The sequence below is a fragment of the Asterias amurensis genome, chromosome 19, assembly GCF_032118995.1.
Source record: "Asterias amurensis chromosome 19, ASM3211899v1".
Classification (NCBI taxonomy): Eukaryota; Metazoa; Echinodermata; class Asteroidea; order Forcipulatida; family Asteriidae; genus Asterias; species Asterias amurensis.
This window is the reverse complement of record NC_092666.1, coordinates 14,980,257-15,000,809: the sequence shown is the minus strand read 5'-3', so window position 1 is coordinate 15,000,809 and position 20,553 is coordinate 14,980,257. Positions and strand designations below refer to the sequence as shown.

The following is a 20,553-nucleotide window of genomic DNA, read 5'->3' as shown; positions in this document are numbered from 1 at the left end:
CGTGTTAGTCGACGAGATAAAAGGAAAACCACGCAATTTCGAGGCATGTTTGTGTGGATCATTGTATTCTACTTTTACAACATCTTTCTACCCATATGCATTTTATAAAAAACGGTTACAAACGCTTTTCAAAGACCAACTCGACCGATCCAAGGCAACGTGTTCCTTTAAGGCGCTATTATTATGCCAACAATTATTTTGAGTGTGCACGAATAGTGTGAAGAGTCTGAGACAATGCTTTTGTAGAGTCTGAGTTAAAAAGTGGGCACTCAGCTCAGATAAAGAAATGTTTCCCAAAACCGCGTGCTAAAAAGGTTTGAGTAGCCAAATTCACGATTTAGGACTTGCATAATAAAGTTAATCATTAATGGTTGTTTTGTGGGCTGGGGGCATCTCCTCTGCGGGTCCCGGCGGACCAACGCGCGCGATAGTGTAGGCCTGAACTCTGCTCCTTCAGTGCCCCTTGCACCTTGGCGTTTGTCCACTTTCTCCATGTTCATTATTTTTATAATTTCACAGGAAGTACATTGATACCAACGAAGATTGGGAACGCAGGCAGGAAAATCATGGCACCCGATGGATTTCAAAAAAACAGGAAACTAATCCTTTTCACCAGTTACTTCATGAGTTACTTGGGTCAATAGGCTAATGGGTCGATATTAATTATTAAACTTAGGCCCTATAATTATATGGATGAGCAGCTAGATAATCTACATGGGCAGTCAGCACTGGTTTGAAAATGATCGAAATGAAGTTTTATGTTTAGAACAGTAATTACATGGAGATAACATGTGTTAGTTGTCATCAGATGAAAGGATGTTTTACTTCCTGAAGCCAATTATGGGCCAGGGAAAAACAATCCGCCTCAGCGAGTGATGGACGGATGTTTATCTGACCCAGACTCACTTTAAAATGTAAATCTACCACATTCAACTCTTTGCTATTGAAAAATGAAAGTTTTATCATCTTATCGTCTAATCTCAAATCATTGAGCCACAAACTTTATAGTCGGCATTACGAACACTGTCGAAAGCATGCAGCGGGTACGGTGTGCTCGCGCACGAAGTGCAACCCGTACAAGTATGCAGGGCGCCCTCAGTTGATTTCTCGTCGTAATAAGTAGTTCCGTCACTTTGATTGTTGCCCCCCCCCCCGACACGGATTTTATGGCACAGACATAGTTGTTGTGCAAACGGACACTGCACCTGTAGCTGCTAATTGCAGTCAGTCAACTCAGCAGGCGGATGGGGATGTCCGATGTTATTCAATACAATATTGAAAGTCAAAAGTAGGAACTTTGCATTTAATGGTTGGTCATGGTCACGAGTTCCTTCCTAGCTTCCTATAAGTTCGTGGACATTCTATTGCGGCGGACACCACCCTCTTTTGATCAAACTCAAAGTGCAAATTCCCCCGGCTCGCAAACGCGCAACTCTGTGAAAAATAACCAATTCGTAATAGTAATAATTATTTTGTTTTCGTTCAAAATTTGAAACGAGCTCGTCTTCTCCTCGTCTCGGTAACCATTATGCTCCATTGAGAATGCTGAACGAGCTGGTCCATTACTCTTAAAAAAAAACTGTGCTGTAGTAGTTTCCATGATGATTTTGAGCTTTGTGTTTAATTAGAATTAATTTACCTGCGGAGTTTGAAACAACCAGATTTTGAGTTTGGTTCATGGGGCAGCACTATATGAGGCCCCAATCCCACTGGGACCCCTCAAAGGTTGGTCGTGCAATTCGAGAAAAGGGTGATCAAAGGGAAACAAACGTCTGGAAGCAGGAATCATAGGCTTAGATACAAAAAATAGTAAGTGTTGCAGTCCGGCCCGCGGCCCCGCCCGCGCTTCAATAGGTCAAAAATACCAGTCTATGTGATTGCGTGCGATGTGGCGATTTAACCGCATTACATCATTCATTTTTATAGACGATGCCATCACCTAGTTTCACATTGAATGAATTTGCAGTTGTTTCCTCGTGTATGTAGAGCTCATAATTAAATTTTACGATTCAGTCCCTGAGGCCATAATTTCACATTGGAGCTTGTGCACTTGAGCGCATCAGTCATTGTTGGCCCGATCATAAACACAGCAATACACAGTGCCTAGACTTGATTTCAAGTCTGAGATTGTGGTTATTCCTCTGCACAAGCCACACCAATAGGCTATATAATACATAATTATAGCTCTATGCTAATAACGGAGGTTAATTTAAAAGATGGCGCTATTTCGGGCAGAAATATACACCGAGATGTATTAGCTATCGGTTCGGGTTGACTAAAATCCACAATCGCAGACTTGCAATCAAGTCTATACGGTACCAGGTACGGGTGGCGCTGATAATACAGTACATAAACTTCACAGCTATACCGCATCACTTTCCATGCGCGTAGTATTTCTCTTAATCTTTTATTTTCAATCCTATTGTTGGTAACTTATTGTAAGTGAACGAAAACGAACGTATGTATGACAAGTATCCATAATTTTACATTGTGAAAAGCAATTTTTCAATTAAAATTCATTTGTTTAGGGTACTACATTTTGACGCGTAGTCCAAATGTTACAATGGCCCAATGGTTCAGTAGTCGGCACCAAGCAAACTCGGCACTGCCAAACTCGGCACCATGCAATCAACAAACACAGCATCCGGTTTGCATGTTTTTTTCTCCGCATGCAGTCAAGATGTGCCGTATCCTCATAATTATTCTGATTTTTTTTAAGGATTTTTTTTTAATCGAGTCTTTAATATACAAATAAATTCCCAATTGAAAAGCACTACGAAAATGACAAAAATGTCATCCGGTTGGGGGAGAGGAGCCGACGATGACCACCTGGGCCCAATTTCATAGCGCTGCTAAGCACAAAAATTTGCTTAGCATGAAATTTCTCCCTTGATAAAAACAGGATTACCAACCATATTTCAATTTTTTGCACATTGCTTATTACTAGTATTCAACTATTGTTTGTTTATCCTCAAAACCACGTGGAAATTTGGTTGGTAATTTTGTTTTTGTCGCGGGCCAAAATGTTTGTGCTTAGCAGCGCTATGAAATTGGCCCCTGTTGTGAACTAGCTTGGGCCATTTTTTCAAAACCTCCGGTTTACACTCCCACGTGACGTCACAAGCTCTAACAAACGCCCCCACCCGACCCCCCGCCCCCCCGTGGTCATGAAGACTTATCATTGGCTGAGAGTTAAGCGCGCGCGTACACATTGCCGGGCCCGCCCTCCCCATCTCGACCAAACCATGCCACTGGTTGGGTCGATTAACTTTTGATCTAAACTCTAAAGTTTTTTGTTGTTTTCTTTAAAAGTGCAAACACTTTTTGGTTTCTACATATACATGATCTCAACTCTATAAAATAGGCACCAAATTGAAACTCAAAATTACTGCACACACAGAGAGTGAGGACAAGTAAAAAATTCAGCACTACGAAAGTTTACACTCGCACTTTAGATCACGACGGCTCCCAAAAGAAGGCCTCACTTGAGCATTTCGCAGTCTGTATTTTTTTTTTGCTTTTTGATAAATAAAAAAGTGCATGTACAGTGCCCAATTTCATAGAGCTGCTAAGCACAAAAAATTGCGTAGCATGAAAATTAAATTTCTTCCTTGATAAAAACAGGATTACCAACCAAATTTCCATCTGCTTGTTACTGGTGGTCCTATTCAGCTGTTGTTTGCTTATCCTGGAAATCGAGTGGAAATTTGGTTGGTAATCCTGTTTTTATCGAGGCAAAAATTTCATGCTGAGCAAATTTTGATGCTAAGCAGCTCTACATGAAATTTTGGCATAGCTAGAGTTGCCGACTTTCCTCACTAACCGAGTTGGTGTCGAGTTGGTTGGTTGTGTAGCGATTTCGTTGGTGCCGAGTTTGCTTTGTGCTAGAAGTATACCGAGAGAGTCGAAGTCATTCAAGCATCAACGCACCACGCAACAAATCCATAAACCCATTCAAAATGGCGTCTGCCGTGAAAGTACTTTTGGGAGTGGGGCTTGTTTTGGCGTTCATTTCGCCTTTACTCCGAGCCGAAAGGTTTGGCTCCAGAGCCAAAACTCTTCATCTTCATTCCTCCAAGAGAAAGGACGATCTTGGAGATGGATTTGTGAGGATTAGGCGCTCTGAAGACATGAAGTTTCAAGAGGAAGAAAATCATGACAGGGCTAGACGGTCACCCGACGACAGCAGCCGTGTTGGGGATGTTCACGACAAGGCGAAAGTGACGAAGGTTAGCAATTTTTCTTTTTACGATTTAAACATAGTTCTCATTTGAAAGTCTTTGTTGGTGTTAATTTTCAACATTTGTAAACCTGACTTTTACTCAGCAGCCATTGTTTTCGTTTTGTTGTGTTTGTTTTGGGTAAAAATAAATATGACGTATTTCATTTTGAGGAACAACAAAACCGTAAATTTGCGTATGATATATAACAGTATGGTACCTGGACGCACTTTGTCGTGTCTTTATTTGTTTATTATTCATCTCCTTTTTAATTTAGCTCCATGATCATGATCTGACATTCATTGAATTGGAAAAAAAAGAATGGTGTTTTCCAATCCATGTTATAACTGTCGTTATTCTTTATGAGAGTATGGACATAGGCTAAATGTATTCTTGAATTGAACAAAATATTGCTGATTTATAAGAGACAAAACAAACACAACATTATAATAATTTTTGTCTTGGAAAGATTTCCGTATCCTACCAGTATCACCACTTTTTTGCTAATTATTTTTTCGCCCAAAATGATCGAATATAATTGTTAAATATTATTTTTGAGTAGGCCCTAAATAAACTAATATCAATAATTAAACATTTTATATTTATGAATGATAAAGTTATTTTAATAAGGAATAAAAAAGTGGTAGGCCATAACATAGCAGGATGTCTATAGAAACAAGGCTCCTCCGAGCCTCATAGTTTCTAGAAGTAAGCAGGATGTAGTTGCGATAACGTAACCCTCCTCCCGACGGCGGAGCCGGAGCAGAATGCACAGCTTCCCTATATTTTCTTTCCCAAATCGAAGATGTAGTAACCCCTTGCCCACCTTGTTGAGCTGAATATGGCTCTCTTTTAACAATCAATTCACCATTGCGACTGTGATGAGACCGATGTTAAAACTAAAGAGAGCCATATGATATAACAACTCTAAAAGGTGGGCTAAGTAAAACCCCTTGCCCCCAAAACATCAGTAATATTTCCTGCCATGCTACCACTGTTTCACTCATTGTTCACAACAACAAAAAATCATTAAGGAAGAAGTATCTCATTTTCTTAATAAATTAGATGCTAATTTATTTTTTAAAGGTTGAAAAAGTGGTGGCTGGATACGACAATTTTCCCCTCAAATAATTGTTAGCGAAAATGAGGCCTTGCACCATGCTTGCACCATACTAAACTTCAAAAACGGCATCTCCTTAGTTAGAGCCATAGAGTTATATATAAGAACTAGAGGGCGCACTTGCCTATATATGCGACCCGGCATGCGCGCAGGCGGCCATTTTCTAAGTTGACAAAACAGGCATCGCACAGCGTGTGTTTGTGCGGCCATTTTGTAAGTTGACAAAACAGCATCGCGTAGCGTTCAATGAACGCAAACTCCAACGTGTGTTTCATATTCATCGCGCGTATAAAATGGCGCGCGCGTGTCTCCTTGCGGTCCCGTCACGTTTGTTCAAGAAGCATCACCAGTGTGCCCTCTAGTTCTTATAACTCTGTGGTTAGAGCATGGAGAAAGAGCAAACTGGAGGGCCCATAGACATTGTGAAATGACTGTATTGCTCATCACGTGGAATTCCCAACTTGCTGAGTGAAAGTGCAATAACTTTCCATAGTATACGTAGCAGTACCATTGCTGCTGGTCTACAGGCCTACTGGTGGTAAATCCATTATGGATTGATTTTCCAGGTACTCTACTTGACCCTGACTGATTAGGGTCGTGACCTGTTCCCTGGCATGCTTGTTAAATGTACGTACACTGAATAGCAATGTGAAAAGAAAATGTAGGAAAGGCAAAACAAAACAAGTATTGCAAGTTAAAAAAATTACACATTGTTTGGTATGTGTTGGAACTGTAAGTACATTTTACAAAAATAACAAGTAAAGTCTTTAAATACTTTAAATAAATAAATAAATAATTTATACAATAAGATAAATAAATAAATAGTTGTTTTTTTCTAGGTTAAAATTCTAATAAAAAAACACATTGTAATAACTGCATAACTTTGTGATGACTTTTGGGTAAGACATTTTGCACTTCTGTGTAATAATAGAAATAATCTTTCCAAGACGCTAATAATTTCCTGGTACACAATACGCGTGATCCAGTGCACATGTTTGTAGGTTTCCTTAAATTCTTGCAGGCATGATAAATAATAATAATAGTAATAATGATATTCTTCAAGTCTGATTTCTGATTTATTGTCAGAAACAAAATGTGCTTTAAATGTACTAGGTAGCCTGAAAAGTCTTTCTAAGACTTACACCATCATATAATAAAAATAGCTGTGTTTGTCTGATGGATGAATTAAAGGAACACATTACCTTGGATCGGACGAGTTGCTCTTTGAAAAGCGTTGGTCTTTGAAAAGCGTTTGTCACCGTTTGTTATAAAATGCATATGATTAGAAAGATGTTTTAAAAGTAGAATACAATGATCCACACAGGTATTACTCGAAATTGCATGGTTTTCCTTTTACTTTGCGAACTAACACGGTCGGCCATTTATGGGAGTCAAAAATTTGACTCCATAAATGGCCAACCGTGTTAGGCGACGAGGTAAAAGGAAAACCACGCCATTTCGAGTGATACTTGTGTGGATCATTGTATTCTACTTTTAAAACATCTTTCTAACCATATGCATTTTATAACAAACAGTTACAAATGCTTTTCAAAGACCAACTCGACCCGATCCAAGGCAACGTGTTCCTTTAAACAGGGTATGTAGTCCCATAAAAACTGCATATTTTGAGCTTTCATAGGTGGACCACTTTATTAGATACAATTGAGAGGACTTGCTTGTAAGTCAAGGGAAGTACAGACAATGATCATAATGTAGTAGCTAGTAGACCAGCCCCTGGGGTCGATTTCACAAAGAGTTAGGAGGACTAGTCCTAGGAGATACAAATTGCATGGATAGTCCTAAGTTAGGACGAGTAACTGGTCCTAACTCGAGATAAGACTAGTCCTAACCCTTTGTGAAATCCACCCCCTGCTCTCAATAAAATGTGTATTGTGTACCAACTTTTTTTTCAAAAGACCAAATTATGCCTGCATACAGTGTTTGTTGTGTCATTGACGTGTGACCTTGGAAAGGCCTCTTCAGTAAATATTTGCCATGTCATGTGTTGATTTAATCCACTTCTACTTGGGGCCTTCCACTTAAATGGAAATAAACCAAGATAACAAATGGATAAGGCAGACTGAACTTTTGTTTAAATGACCTTTTTATTGTTAGTCAATAAGTTTCATAAGTTGTTTGGAATCATGTTATGTATAGCGTGACCTTACTTGAAAAGTTTCAGGGACATCCAAAATGGAAACACCCAGAGTGAGTAAACTACCCATGGAGTCCATCTCGGAAATTGAGCCCAAACGCTCAGCAAAATAGGGCAATTTCAGGGAAGGATACTACCCCAAATATTCCAGGTTGAAAGTCAACCAGCTTGTTGAAAGTCAATGGGCATTTACTACAATGAGAACATGACTGAATTCAGAAAATTTGATTTTGTGAAAAGTTGTGGTTCTACCTTTAGGGGTAAGGTTGAACCGCAACTTTTCACCAAATCAAATGTTTGAAGTCATCATGTTCTCATTGTAATGTGCCCCTTGACTTTACTAGTGTTGATTCACAATTTATACAAATGTTGCACGAATGCACGCTGTGACGGGGTCCATGGCGTTTTGTAAACTCAAGGGGGAAAATGACATCCGATGCGAAGCCGAGGGTGCCATTTGCCCTCGAGGTTGTACAAAACCCATGAACCCCAGTCACATCGACAACAATTGTTTTGTTATACCTTTGTTTAATTGTTATTCCTCTTCTCAAAGTTTTGTTGTCATCTTCAAACATTATCACGACGGACTATTCATTGTTTAAAAAGTAGACGAACAAGAAACAATTCCCTCAAACCCGCGTTGTTTTGTACACAGTGCTGGAAATCAACCGACGCTGGGAACGATCAAGGTGATGTACACCGGTGTACATCACTTTTCATGTTACCCGGCGCGTCGAGCGATGTAACATGCATTTTAGTTGTGCGTCACATGATTGGTTCTCGACCAATCAAACTTCACAGTATGTTACCGAGGTATAGCAATGTTTATCCGCCGACAGAGGTGCTTGATTGGGGGGAAATTCATGGATATACATGTAACCATGCTGATGTAGTGAAGTTATAACTTGTGACCTTCCATTTTCTGTAACAGGGCCCAATTTCTTAAGCACAAAAATTTGCTTAAAACATGAAATTTTTGCCTTGATAAAAAAGAGATTACCAACCAAATTTCCATGTGATTTTCAGGAGCTAACAACAGATAAATACCAGAAACAAGCAATATGCAACAAATGGAAATTTGGTTGGTAAGCCTGTTTTTTGAAAAGGAAGAAATTTCATGCTATCAACTTTTTGTGCTTAGCAGCTCTATGAAATCAGGCAAAAGTGACCTACATATACTGTAGATAACATTCATTATTCTGAAACAGGTGTTATAAATTTTACAGTAGAACATTGCAGGATGACAGCAGTTTCTGTTTTCAAAGTGAACCAATTAATTAGCCACAGTGAATGAATTCCCTTGTATTTTATTAGCAAATTTAACTAGGAGAGTAAATATTTGAGAGCAGTCTTCTTTATCAATCAACTGCCAATTTTAGTAATTGTATTAGAAAATTATTGGACTATATATTTGCACAAATTTAATGAAAAGCTTTCTTTCAGATTAGTTAGGCCTTAAAAAAATAAATTGTTGTTTACCATCCTTCCTTTCCAAATTCTGCAGTTCGTGTGGGACTTTTTTCTTCGTTTCTTTTTATTCCCCCCACAATCAATCACAATTCCACCATCAAAGTCTTTTTCGCCAGTCTGGTAGGAATGCTTAGCAACGGAGGTCGTGGTCTTTGCCTGGATAAAGGTTCCCATTCATAGACTGACATAATTTCTAAAATGGACGATTGAGCTCTTTGCTAAATGTAACATGTAGGGTTGTACATACTTCCTGCTAGAGGCATAACATGCATCAAATGCAAACAGTATACAATTGTTGCACGCTTTGATGGGGTCCATGGCTTTTGTATCCGAAGGGGGAAATACATTTGTAGCACCCCAGGGGAAGCCAAAGGTGCCATTTCCCCCCGAGGGTGTACAAAACCCATGGACCCCAATCACAGAGGCAACAATTGTTTTGTTATACCTTGGTAACATTAATATTCCTCTTCTCGAAGTTCTGTTGTTATCTTCAAACATTATTACGACGGAGTATTCATTGTTTAAATAAGCAGACGAATTAGAAACAATTCCTGACTGTTTCTTTGAACCTGCGGGTGTTTCGTACACAGCGCTGGAAATCTACCAACACTGGGAACAATCAAGGTGATGTACACCGGTGTAAATCACTTTTCATGTTACCCGTCGCTAAGCATTGCGCGCAGCGCGCATCCTTAGCCATGGTACATGCATTTTTGTTGCACGCCACGTGATTGTTCACGACCAATCAAACTTCACAGTTTCTTACAGGGTTGGTATAAAAATGTAATGCATTTTTAATGTAGATGAAACCATTACAATAGACTACATTACATTATAAATGCAATGTACATGTACATATGTATACATATCCGTACACAATAAACAAAAATTCTTTGTTTACATACAACCAATGTACATTAAACAATGTACATTGTACACTGAAAACCATGTCTATGTACCAGGGAATGTACACCAGCCAGTCCTGCATCGCAGAAGTCTATACAGTCCATTTATTGAGCAATCAATGACGTCCTGTTCCCATGGATACCAGTCTCCTGATAACAAAACACTTATGAACAGAGAGCTCTCATAAAAAAATATAACATTTGTTATCATGTTGATACATTGGTGCACAATGTAAGTCATAAATTTTTAACGGCTCTACCAAGGTACATTGTAGGATTATGCGATCTAAAGATGCATAATTTTTAAAGCCGGCCTCAGGTCGACCTTGTGTCAATAAAAAAACAGTCGGTGACTGACTTTTCAGGATCACACTGCGCCTGAGCTAAGACCATTGGGAACTTATCAGTCGGCGATTATTTACAACCTGAGCGTAACTGCGATGATTTTAAGACAATCTGATCCCGACGGTCGACAACAACAATCGCAGGCGCATGATTTCTCAGTTGTTGTGACCTGAGCATGTTTTATCTGCGTGTTGCCGACGGTTTGTTGCGGGGGCAAGAAAATTGTAGGTTACTTCCTTTGAGAAAATCTTTAAGTCTGTGAAACTACTGAATGGGCCAAGACCATCGGCAATTGTTACCTCAATGGCCTTTGTGTAATGTCAGGATCGACAACCAGTTTAAGTTTATTAGTGCAGTCCTCAGTCAAAAAGATTCAACTAAAATTGGATAAAAAACAACAACTAAATAAGCCAACAAACAAACAAACAAACAAACAAACAAACAAACAAACAAACAAACAAACAGCAGCTCATTTAACCCCATTTTCCACCGACATTTTTTATAATTCCATTGTTTTGTACTTTTCTCAGTCATTTATAATTAGTTTTGAATGATTTTTAATTAATGTAGTTTTTTTTTTTAGTGCAGTCCTCAGTCAAAAAGATTCAACTAAAATTGGATAAAAAACAACAACTAAACAAGCCAACAAACAAACAAACAAACAAACAAACAAACAAACAAACAAACAAACAAACAGCAGCTCATTTAACCCCATTTTCCACCGACATTTTTTATAATTCCATTGTTTTGTACTTTTCTCAGTCATTTATAATTAGTTTTGAATGATTTTTAATTAATGTAGTTTTTTTTCTTTTAAACTTTTCTTTGTCCTGTTTAAAGCCATTGGGCCCTTTCGGTACAGGAAAAAAAAAAAAAGTTCACAGATTTACAAATAATTTACAGGGTTTACAGAAGGTAATGGTGAAAGACTTCTCTTGAAATATTAGTCCATGAAATTAGGCCTGGGCGAACTATTCGAATATCCGGTTAATGGCGAATAGGTTTTCCTATCCGTAACCGCGAATGCCTTTTTTTTCTTAACCGGATATCCGCATAGGGCGCGAATAGCTATTTATAAACCGGATAGTTCTGTAATTACAACCAAGAAACCGGATATTCTTTAATATCCGAATATCCGCGGACGTCGGGCGACAACTGACATGAATGTTTCGTCTGAATCCTAATGAAACTTCTATTAAGACAGCATAAAACAGCAGTAATTAAGTATTTAACTATGCTCACCTCCGTGATGAGTTAAAACAATGACGTTTCTGACGTAATTTGTTCAAAGATTACAAAAGTTTTCCTTCACGTAGAGTCATCCACGATCACAAGAAAAAGCAAATTGCCATCTTTAAATTAGATCCGGTCATTTTTATGAATGAACCGAGTGACACTGTCTAAAACTAATATCAATCCGCCCAGAAGATCTGTCACAAACGAACAGCGCCCTCTAGCGAAAAAGATAAATAATAATAATAATATTATTTTTTTAATAGCGCCCTCTAGCGGCGAAAAAACTATTCGAATATCCGGTTAATTTCGGATAGTTGGCCAGCGGTATCCGAATAACAAAATTTCACTATTCGCCCAGCACTACATGAAATGCTTTACTTTTTGAGAAAACGGTAAAACAATATAAATTCTCGTTAACGAGAATTACGAATTTATTTTAAACATATGTCATGACACGGCGAAACGCGCGGAAACATGGGTGGGTTTTTCCGTTGTTTTCTCCCGACTCCGATGACCGATTGAGCCTAAACTTTCACAGGTTTGTTATTTGATATAGAAGTTGTGGTACACAAAGTGTGGGCCTTGGACAACACTGTTTACCGAAAGGGTCCAATGGCTTTAATTGATTTTTTGGGTAGTTTTTGGATCTATAGTGTTTTTTTTAATATATGTATGTTTTTTCCTCTGTAACTGTAACTGTTTATTATTTTAATTTTTATAGAGCATTTTGTTGGTTTTATGTAAGCTGGGATACATGGGAGATCAATGACTTTTTTCTCACTGAATGGATTACTCAGGATAAAAAAAATAACCTTAAATACAACTTTTTTAAAGAAGTTCCTCGAAACGAGGAAGCTGCGTTCAACACTCAACAATCAGGAATCCATTTAATTTGTTCAGCGTTTTGAGTTTCAATTGAAAAAAAAAAAAACCAAAGAAAAGCGTGGGAGTTGCTTGACAAGTTGCCAAAAAAAATAATGACGGGTGGGCACACCACACACATAGATGTGGGGACTTTTACACAATGGATTGGAAGGTTCCATGACGTTTTTCGTGACCACATTTAGAATTGTTCAGAAAAGGGAAAAAAATAACAAAAAATACAGATGTCCGTGCAAAAGACCAGTGTCAAATTTCATAAAGCTGTTTAGCAGAGAATACTGCTTGATAAATTGCTTTGCTAAGCACAAATTGAGTGAGGCATCAGTCACAACAATGTAAACCTAATGTAGTTTTGGCTGGTAACCTGTTTCTGTTTAGCAATGCGTGTCCAGTTTTTGTGCTTACAGGCTTTTTGAAATTGGGCCAAGGTTGACTCACGTAAGTTTTCTGTTGAGAGTTACAAAAGAAAAGTTTGTGTTAAGCATATTAACTAGTCAACCGAAAGCAATTATGGCATGATACCTTCCCCTTTATTGTGTATTCATTCTGTTCAGTAAATCTCAGGATTCTTTAGAAGATTTAAGGGGGGGGGGAGGAGTTGGTTTTTAACAAGAATACAACTTCGTTATAAAAGTAAAAAAAAACAAAAAACAATCCTGAACACCCTCAGCCATATACTGGCATTTACATAGCATAATAAAGTAATTTTGTGGAGCATTGCATGATGTGGATAAAATAGGAAGAAACTATAAATAATTATATAACTGACATACAGATCCTTGTCATTTGATTGGTGGAACTTACTTCACGTGACATTCAGTATTACTCCCATCCGCACTGGCGATCAAAAAGACCTATTCACCCATGGGGAATAGCATTTCCCATTCAACAGTTAGGATCATCCTTGTTCCGAATGTTTTTGAGCAGTACAGTGCCGCTGCTAAAACAAAGGAGCACCTGTACAAAAGGTTGTGATCCGATTTGTGCATTGTTGCCGCTACGCGGCGCTATATGATTTTTGGTTGTCAGTAATTTGTGTGATTTTTCATAATGTTATATTTTTAAAATACATTAAATTACAAGGATCTATATAATTTATATGTCAGTTACATGTATAAAAAACCAATTTTGAGTGGCCTTAATTCGTGGAGTGGAAGGAATATTATCTCTCGGTAAAATTTGGACTGTTCCATTTCACTCGGCTTCGCCTCGTGAAATGGATCAGTCCAAATTTTACCTTGCAATAATATTCCTCCCCTTCCACTCTGAGCCACTCAATATTTGTATAATAGTCAACTTGCAGATCAGCAAAAAAAGAAAAAGAAGGTGACCTCTAAAATGGAAGTGGGCCTTGCTATGTTTTTAGGGCAAACCCATTTGTGCATGCAATTTCAGTTTATTCCACATCAAGAAGACTATACATTTGGTCGTCTGTTTTCCACATACATTACATTTGGTATTGGGATGGCAGTATAGAACTTAAATAAAGCATGAAAACAAACAAGGAAGTTGAGGGTGTTTTGAAAGTAACAGTGTAACCCTAAACATTGATACACAATCCTTAATTTCCTTTGGTACAATGTATCTTGCATTACAAAGGTAGGGTCATACATTACTTAGGTTAAATGCCGGTCTAATACTGCATGATACTGGAGGCAACGATGGTGATTGCCTTTGTGCCCACTGGGCTCGTTTTCAAAGAGTTATAGTCCTAACTTAGGACTAGTCCTAAGAGATCAAAAAATATAGCTAGTCCTATTAGGACGAGTTACTCTTCCTAACTCGAGATAAGACTAGTCCTAACTCTTTGTTAAAATCCACTCCTGGTCATTGCCTTGATGCCCTTGAAATGCTCCAGTAGAAAATTACATTTCCCTCTTTGGGTGCCCTTACCAAAAATGAAGCATACACGCCTGGAATATGACAAAAACACGAAATTGTGGTTGTAAAAATTTAGTGAAATTGTTTTGCTGTCTTATTATCCAGTACATGTAGACTAGACTCTGTATTCAGCTGTGTTCAGCTGAAATCCCAAAAAACATTATTTTATAGTATTTTTCTCGTTGATTTTTCTGATAGTTTGACCTGCACGATCACAATCCTGAACTCATCGTCCACTGGGCCGGTAAGAATAGCGACATGATCGTCTGTCTGACTAGACAGATTACGCAAACCATAGCCAGCGAGACTCACGTATATTTTTCCTATGACTACGGGAAGAACTTCACCGAAAAGACAGATCTGTTGCTGGAAAGTGGAGCTAAGGCAGTCTTCGATAAGTTCTACCACAGTCCTGCTAACAACATGAGGGTAAGGTTCTATATTGTTCTTTGATCAACCAAGAACAGACTGGACAACGGCCTTAAAACCGAAATGATGATAATTTGAGATGGCCCTAAGTCCACTTTTTAGCAAATTGTTCACAATCATAGACGTTTGACCAACGTTTATGAGAGAGATTGGCTGTTGCCAGCTTAGTGTTTATATCCCCTTGTGGAAGTTTGCCAAGTTCTCTTGAGAGAAAGATCATCAAACAAACAATCAAACAAACAAACAAACAAACAAACAAACAAACAAACAAACAAACAAACTTCAATGTTGACCCATTCATCAAGTCAAGCGCCATGTAGTAGCTGGAACCTGCCCAGTCAAGATGTTTCGATCCAACATGCTGGAGTGTAGTTCCTTATCAGCCCTGGCCAATCGGGTGTCTTGTTTTAGGGTGTCTATGAAGGAAAGACATCTTCTCCTACAAGAAGCCTTGCCATGAGTGGGCTCCCAGAGGATGGTTGGGCAATCAACAAGCTCAGAGTGGCGGACACAATAATAATTATAATATAGCACTTTTCACACCTGAAGGCAGTCCCAAAGCACTTCACATTATTACCCCTGGTCCCTGGGCCTTAAATCATTCCTTAAACCATCTCAGCTCCCTGGGGAGTATACATTACAGCTTTGTGCAACAAATATGTGCTACTGGCTAAATCAATCACAAGAACCATTTGTTCCCTCAACGGTACCCATTTAACCCCAAGGTGGAGAGAAGCATGTAGTTAAGTGTCTTGCTCAGAGACTCGGGGACACAAGTGTCACAACACCCGAACCCACACTCTGCTGACCAGAATCACAAGAGCTTGAGTTCAGTAGTCTTGTTCACTCGGCCACAACACCCTACATGTACATTAGAAGGTCCTAAATCATTTCATTGTATTTGTCTCCCTTCTCTAGTATCTCTTTGTGGACGTCATCAACCAGCAGATCTTCTCAACGACAAATGGCGGGCGGTCCTTCATCTATTTCCCGTCTCCGGTGGCAATGACTACCATCTCGATGCACAAGACAGATCCTAACGTTATTCTGGGTATGGATGACAACGACAGATATAAACGGGTAAGATTTTTACACAAAGTTGTTAATGCGAATTCGCCCAAAACAAGGCTTAGAGGGGTCAGGTACTTTTTGCACAATGTCCACAGATTTACTTTAAACTTACACAGTTTGAAGATAATGTAGTAGATAGTTTCCCTTGAAATATTACTTGCTGAGGTGCTGCAGTTTTTGAGAAATTGGTAAAACATTGTCACAAAAACAATTTTCGTAGTATTTGGAATTTCATTATTGTAACAATAAAAAGGGTGCATTGAGTGAAAAATGCGTTTAAGTATTCAAAGAATGAATCACAATCCACAAGTATGGTTTTTCTCTTTTTTATATCTGAATGTTTTTCTCTGTATTTATAGCTTTGGAAATCAGAAAACTTTGGAGGATCCTGGGTCGCAATTCAAGAGGATGTGAAATCATTTTGGTGGTAAGTTTGAGTTTTTGGGGGTTAATTTTTGCATCGTTTATTCTTAATCTTGCTGAGCCCAATAGAGTTGCTTTAAAAAGCAGTAAACTTTGATTAATAAAATTCTGCTATTTGCAACATTTAGCAAGAAATTAGTCAAACGCGGTACTTATGGAATGGTATTTTGGCTTTCCTGGTCTTTCCCCCCCCCCAAAAAAAGTAAAATAAAATGTTTACAGTTTCGTACGTTGTATTTGAGGTCTTTGATTTGGGTGCTCTATAAATTACTTTTCAAAAATTTATTTTATTTTTCATGTTGATTCATCAATTCTCACTCTGCGCCTGATGTTTTTTTTCCTGACTTTGTAGGGGCGATGACGTGTCCAGTAAACCGGACACACTCTACGTGGAACGACAGGAGATAACAGGATCTTCAACAGTCGTCATGTCCGAACATTACTTTGATTATGACTACCGTCAAGAGATGGTGATCAGCAATGTGGTGGACTTTGAGCTTCATAGCAATTACATGTTTGCCACCAGACATGCGGATGGTAGAAGGGTTAGTGCTCATCATTATCTATACTATTAGTTCGTAACCCGCGCCATCTTGGATTGAAAATTAGAAGGTCCAGTGGCATGGCATCCTTGTGGAATCCAACACGGTTGTATCGTTGCAGACGTCGGGTTGCAAGTCAACAAAATCCTGAACCGAACTCCCTCTTACGAGTTGTCTGATTGGCTGGAGTCACGAGCGATATCTCCTTACATGTGTGGTTGTCTGGTTTTGATATGGGCCACCTGTTGGTCGAAGGGGGACGCTGTAGGCTGCGCACAGAGTCACCTCTGTGGTTGTCTGGTTTTGATATGGGCCACCTGTTGGTCTGAGGGGGGAAGCTGTAGGCTGCACACAGAGCCACCTCTTTAGGTTTGAAGTGGGTGGCAACCTCGGACTCTCATTAACATTCCAGAGTGACCCATTGATGTTTCGCAGAGGGGTAAATGGCATTGTGTAATACCATTTTGTACAGGGGGGTTAATTTCGCGTGTTAAATAAAAAAACATTAGGCTTTAATACATGCATCTGTTACATATGTGTTTATTACAATTAAGTCACTCATGTAGGCCTACCCAACTTTCCAGCATTTTTTAAACGCATCAAACAGCAACCCATTGTTGTGAAACTTTATTTGTTCCATTTAACTCTGCACCATTGGTGGTACAGTCCATATGTCATCCCCCACACACAGAACGTATACACGCAAAAGTTGAAACATTTTCAAAAAGAAAGTAAATGCATTACTGATTCTTTTCATATACATTGTATAGGTTTTGCCAGTTAAACCTACAAAAGAGTACATGAAATCACCGTTTAAGAATAGTATGCTTTCATAGTTACGAACTTTGTGAAACATCAACGGCTGTTTTGAAGCTGTAAACGAACATTCCATTCAAAGTTCTGAAGCAACAAAATAGTTAGAACACAGCCTGGTCAGGACTCAGGGTGTAGATTTTGCCAAATCCTTTTTGTATTAAGCAATTGGCCGTCGGGTTTTGTTATCGAAAGAGCTCTCATGTGCAGCTGAATCGGGTACTTTTTACGAATTTCTCCATACAAAATTAACCAAACTGGCCTACAAACCCTTAAAACAACAAGGCAAATGTTTTCTGAAAGTGAATTAAGTGAGAGGATGTAAGGGGTAGCTGGCATACAAACCCTCAAAATAACTAGGCAAATGTTTTCTGAAACTGAATTAAGTGAGAGAATGTAGGAGTAGTTATTAAAGACCAATAAAATTACTGTTTCTATTATTTTAGTTTGTATAGGGTTCCACAGATAATTATGATAACATTATAAAACTGGATGTTTTATCAGGGGACTTCGTCACGCGGGGCGAGTGCCCCGGCGGATGTTGACCAGAAAGTTTACATGAGAATTAATTGATATGACAATAAACTAAAAATTAATGAGGCCGACGCTCTTTTACTCCCAAAAGCGGTGGTAAAAACAGTAGATTAGATGTTGCACAGCATGTTCCGAAAACTCGCTTTATTTGGTGCTCAGACAACTTTGTATGCGTCGTTGGACGTACGCTCAATAAATCACGATGAATGGGGCCTTAGATTCTAAAATCGTGTACACGAATCGTGTACACGTCATTGGAAACATTGGAAACAAAGCAAAAACCATTCAACAGTTATAGCAACCAATCATTAAATATATTTATTTTCAATACAATTTGCAGAAATTGACTTTGTCGTTAAAGTCCATATGAACTGGCGCGTTTTTTTTAATCTGCTGTATACGAGAACTTCTTCAAAGATTCCTTTTCAGTCAGATAAACTCCGCGGCTATTAGTGGCTGTGATTATGAGTTTGTTTTAAAAGAGGGTACCACTTTCATACAAGCCTTTTTAGTCGGATTTCTCCTCTGCTATTAGCAGCGGTGATTATTGTTGAGGGGGGAGACCAGACTTAGACCACTCAAATCCGTGTAACTGAATTATACCAAATGTGCTCAACACAATAAAATAAGTGTGTCATTGGAGCAGTGTACGTGCTATATTTTTAGTCCACTCAGCATTATTACCCTTACAGTCATCTTAGCTGGGAAATACTCAGTGCAGTGGATAACATTGATACAATGACAAAAGCCGATTGAATTAAAACTATGCGTAAATGAGGCGAAATATAATCCACATTACGGATAATGCGTTGATGCGATCAACACTAAAATATTACGAAATACCCTACATATCATGCCAAGTACCATCATTGCCAAGTATACCCATCCCCAATATTAAAGCTCAATTCCAGAAACGAACACCAATTCCTTGAGTTGGAGAACGCAAGAGAGAAGGTGAGGAGGGGAGGCGACGCGTCGCGACGTTTCACAACTAAGTTGTGCACGCTCAACAATTAATTTTTATCAAAATACAACATTAATGACAAATTTCCATACCGATTATAAATAAAATTTCTAATCCAATCTTACGAAATGATTATTACCTGTAAGCATACCTCCCTTGCCCCCACATTACCTTTTACAACATTTGTATACTAGAATCCTCCTCATCTAATAATAATAATAATAAGGTAATTATTCCCAATGAGAGACAGACAAGGATGGACAAAACTCAACATGATTCTTTGTTGGTCTGTCCAGTTGTTTCCCTCAGTTGATTTACTCCCCATGCCTGCATGCTCCTCTTCAATTTATTCCTGTTTTGCTCATCTAGTTGCCATCCTGTCATGTTCTGTTCTGGGTTTTTATTTTTTGTTTTTATATTTATTGTGTGCTTTTTGCTGGTTTATTTATTGTATTCGTTATTATTTTTATTGGTTCGTTGCTTTTCGTTTAACTTTTGCTGTGCTTTTTGATGTACTTGTATTTGTTGAGGTCAAATAAATAATAATAATAATAATAATTCTAACCTCAGTCTACTAGAGTGAGAAAGAGATTTATATAGCGCCTTATGCTAGGCCTCAGAGCGCTCTACACAAAAAAACTATTGAAGTTGTGGTTTGTTTGTGTCCAATACATGAGGACTTTTCATAATACACAGTATCTGGAATAGAACCGTTCAAAGGTGCCCGTTGCTAGCAAGCTGACAATCTGAGCAGATAAGTCTTGAGGTTCCGTTTGAATGTTGACAGATCAGATGTGTCCCTCAACTGATGCGGTGCGCAGCTGGAAAAGGCATGGTCTCCGTAGCTTGCTAGACAAGTTTGGGAACTAAGAGTATGTTGTGAATGACCTGGAATAACCAGCAAGTGTTTGGTTGTTTGTTTGTTTTCCCTTCACAGATTGATCGCCGCCAGGCTTCTGATGCTTTAGATAACCGGCCCAAACTCGATCTCTTCGTATCCCACAACGGTGGGAGCTTTGCCAAAGCATCGTTTCCAACAGAGCTCGATAAATTGGTGAGTTTGATTTCGTTGATCGCCTCTTACTGAGGCGTGGCATGTTGTGGCTGAGTAGATAAAAACATCGGACTCAAGCTCTGGTGTTTCTGTTCAGGGTGGGTTTGAGTCCCAGTCAGGACACTTTTGTCCGTGAGCAAGACACAAGTAACACTGTGATTGCTTCGTCCTCAGTGACACAATCCTTTAATCCTTTCAGCGTGAATGTTTGCTCCCAGGCCTAAAATTGGTTATAAATTGCTTCTCCCCCAATGGGTACAATTGGTTCCCTAGAGGGTAGGTTTAAATTTTCTGGAAAAATCTAAATTTGTTCTGTTTTCATTCAGGATTTGTACATGGCAGATGCGGCAGATCCTCAGGTCGTTTGTTTTTGGATTTTAATTTTAACTTTTTTTTTTCTAAAAAAATGTTTTGTTGTTTTACTTTGTAACATTTTTTTAAATTGTTATTCAAAGTCTTCTGTATGAATTAATTCAATTGTTCTTGTTTATAAATAATTCATTATTATA

At 38.6% G+C, this 20,553-nt stretch overlaps 1 protein-coding gene across 1 annotated transcript in view; it reads left to right on the top strand.

Moving 5' to 3' along the window:
- Positions 1-3,930: 3,930 nt before the first annotated feature.
- The window catches only part of LOC139951862 (sortilin-related receptor-like), a 65,622-nt gene continuing 48,999 nt past the window's right edge, over positions 3,931-20,553 (top strand). Inside the window, exons 1-6 of the mRNA XM_071950929.1 lie at positions 3,931-4,229; positions 14,413-14,643; positions 15,562-15,723; positions 16,074-16,141; positions 16,490-16,682; positions 19,928-20,044. Of these exons, the coding sequence (XP_071807030.1) occupies positions 3,960-4,229; positions 14,413-14,643; positions 15,562-15,723; positions 16,074-16,141; positions 16,490-16,682; positions 19,928-20,044 (1,041 nt within the window). The 5' untranslated portion in view covers positions 3,931-3,959. The remainder of the gene's footprint in view (positions 4,230-14,412; positions 14,644-15,561; positions 15,724-16,073; positions 16,142-16,489; positions 16,683-19,927; positions 20,045-20,553) is intronic.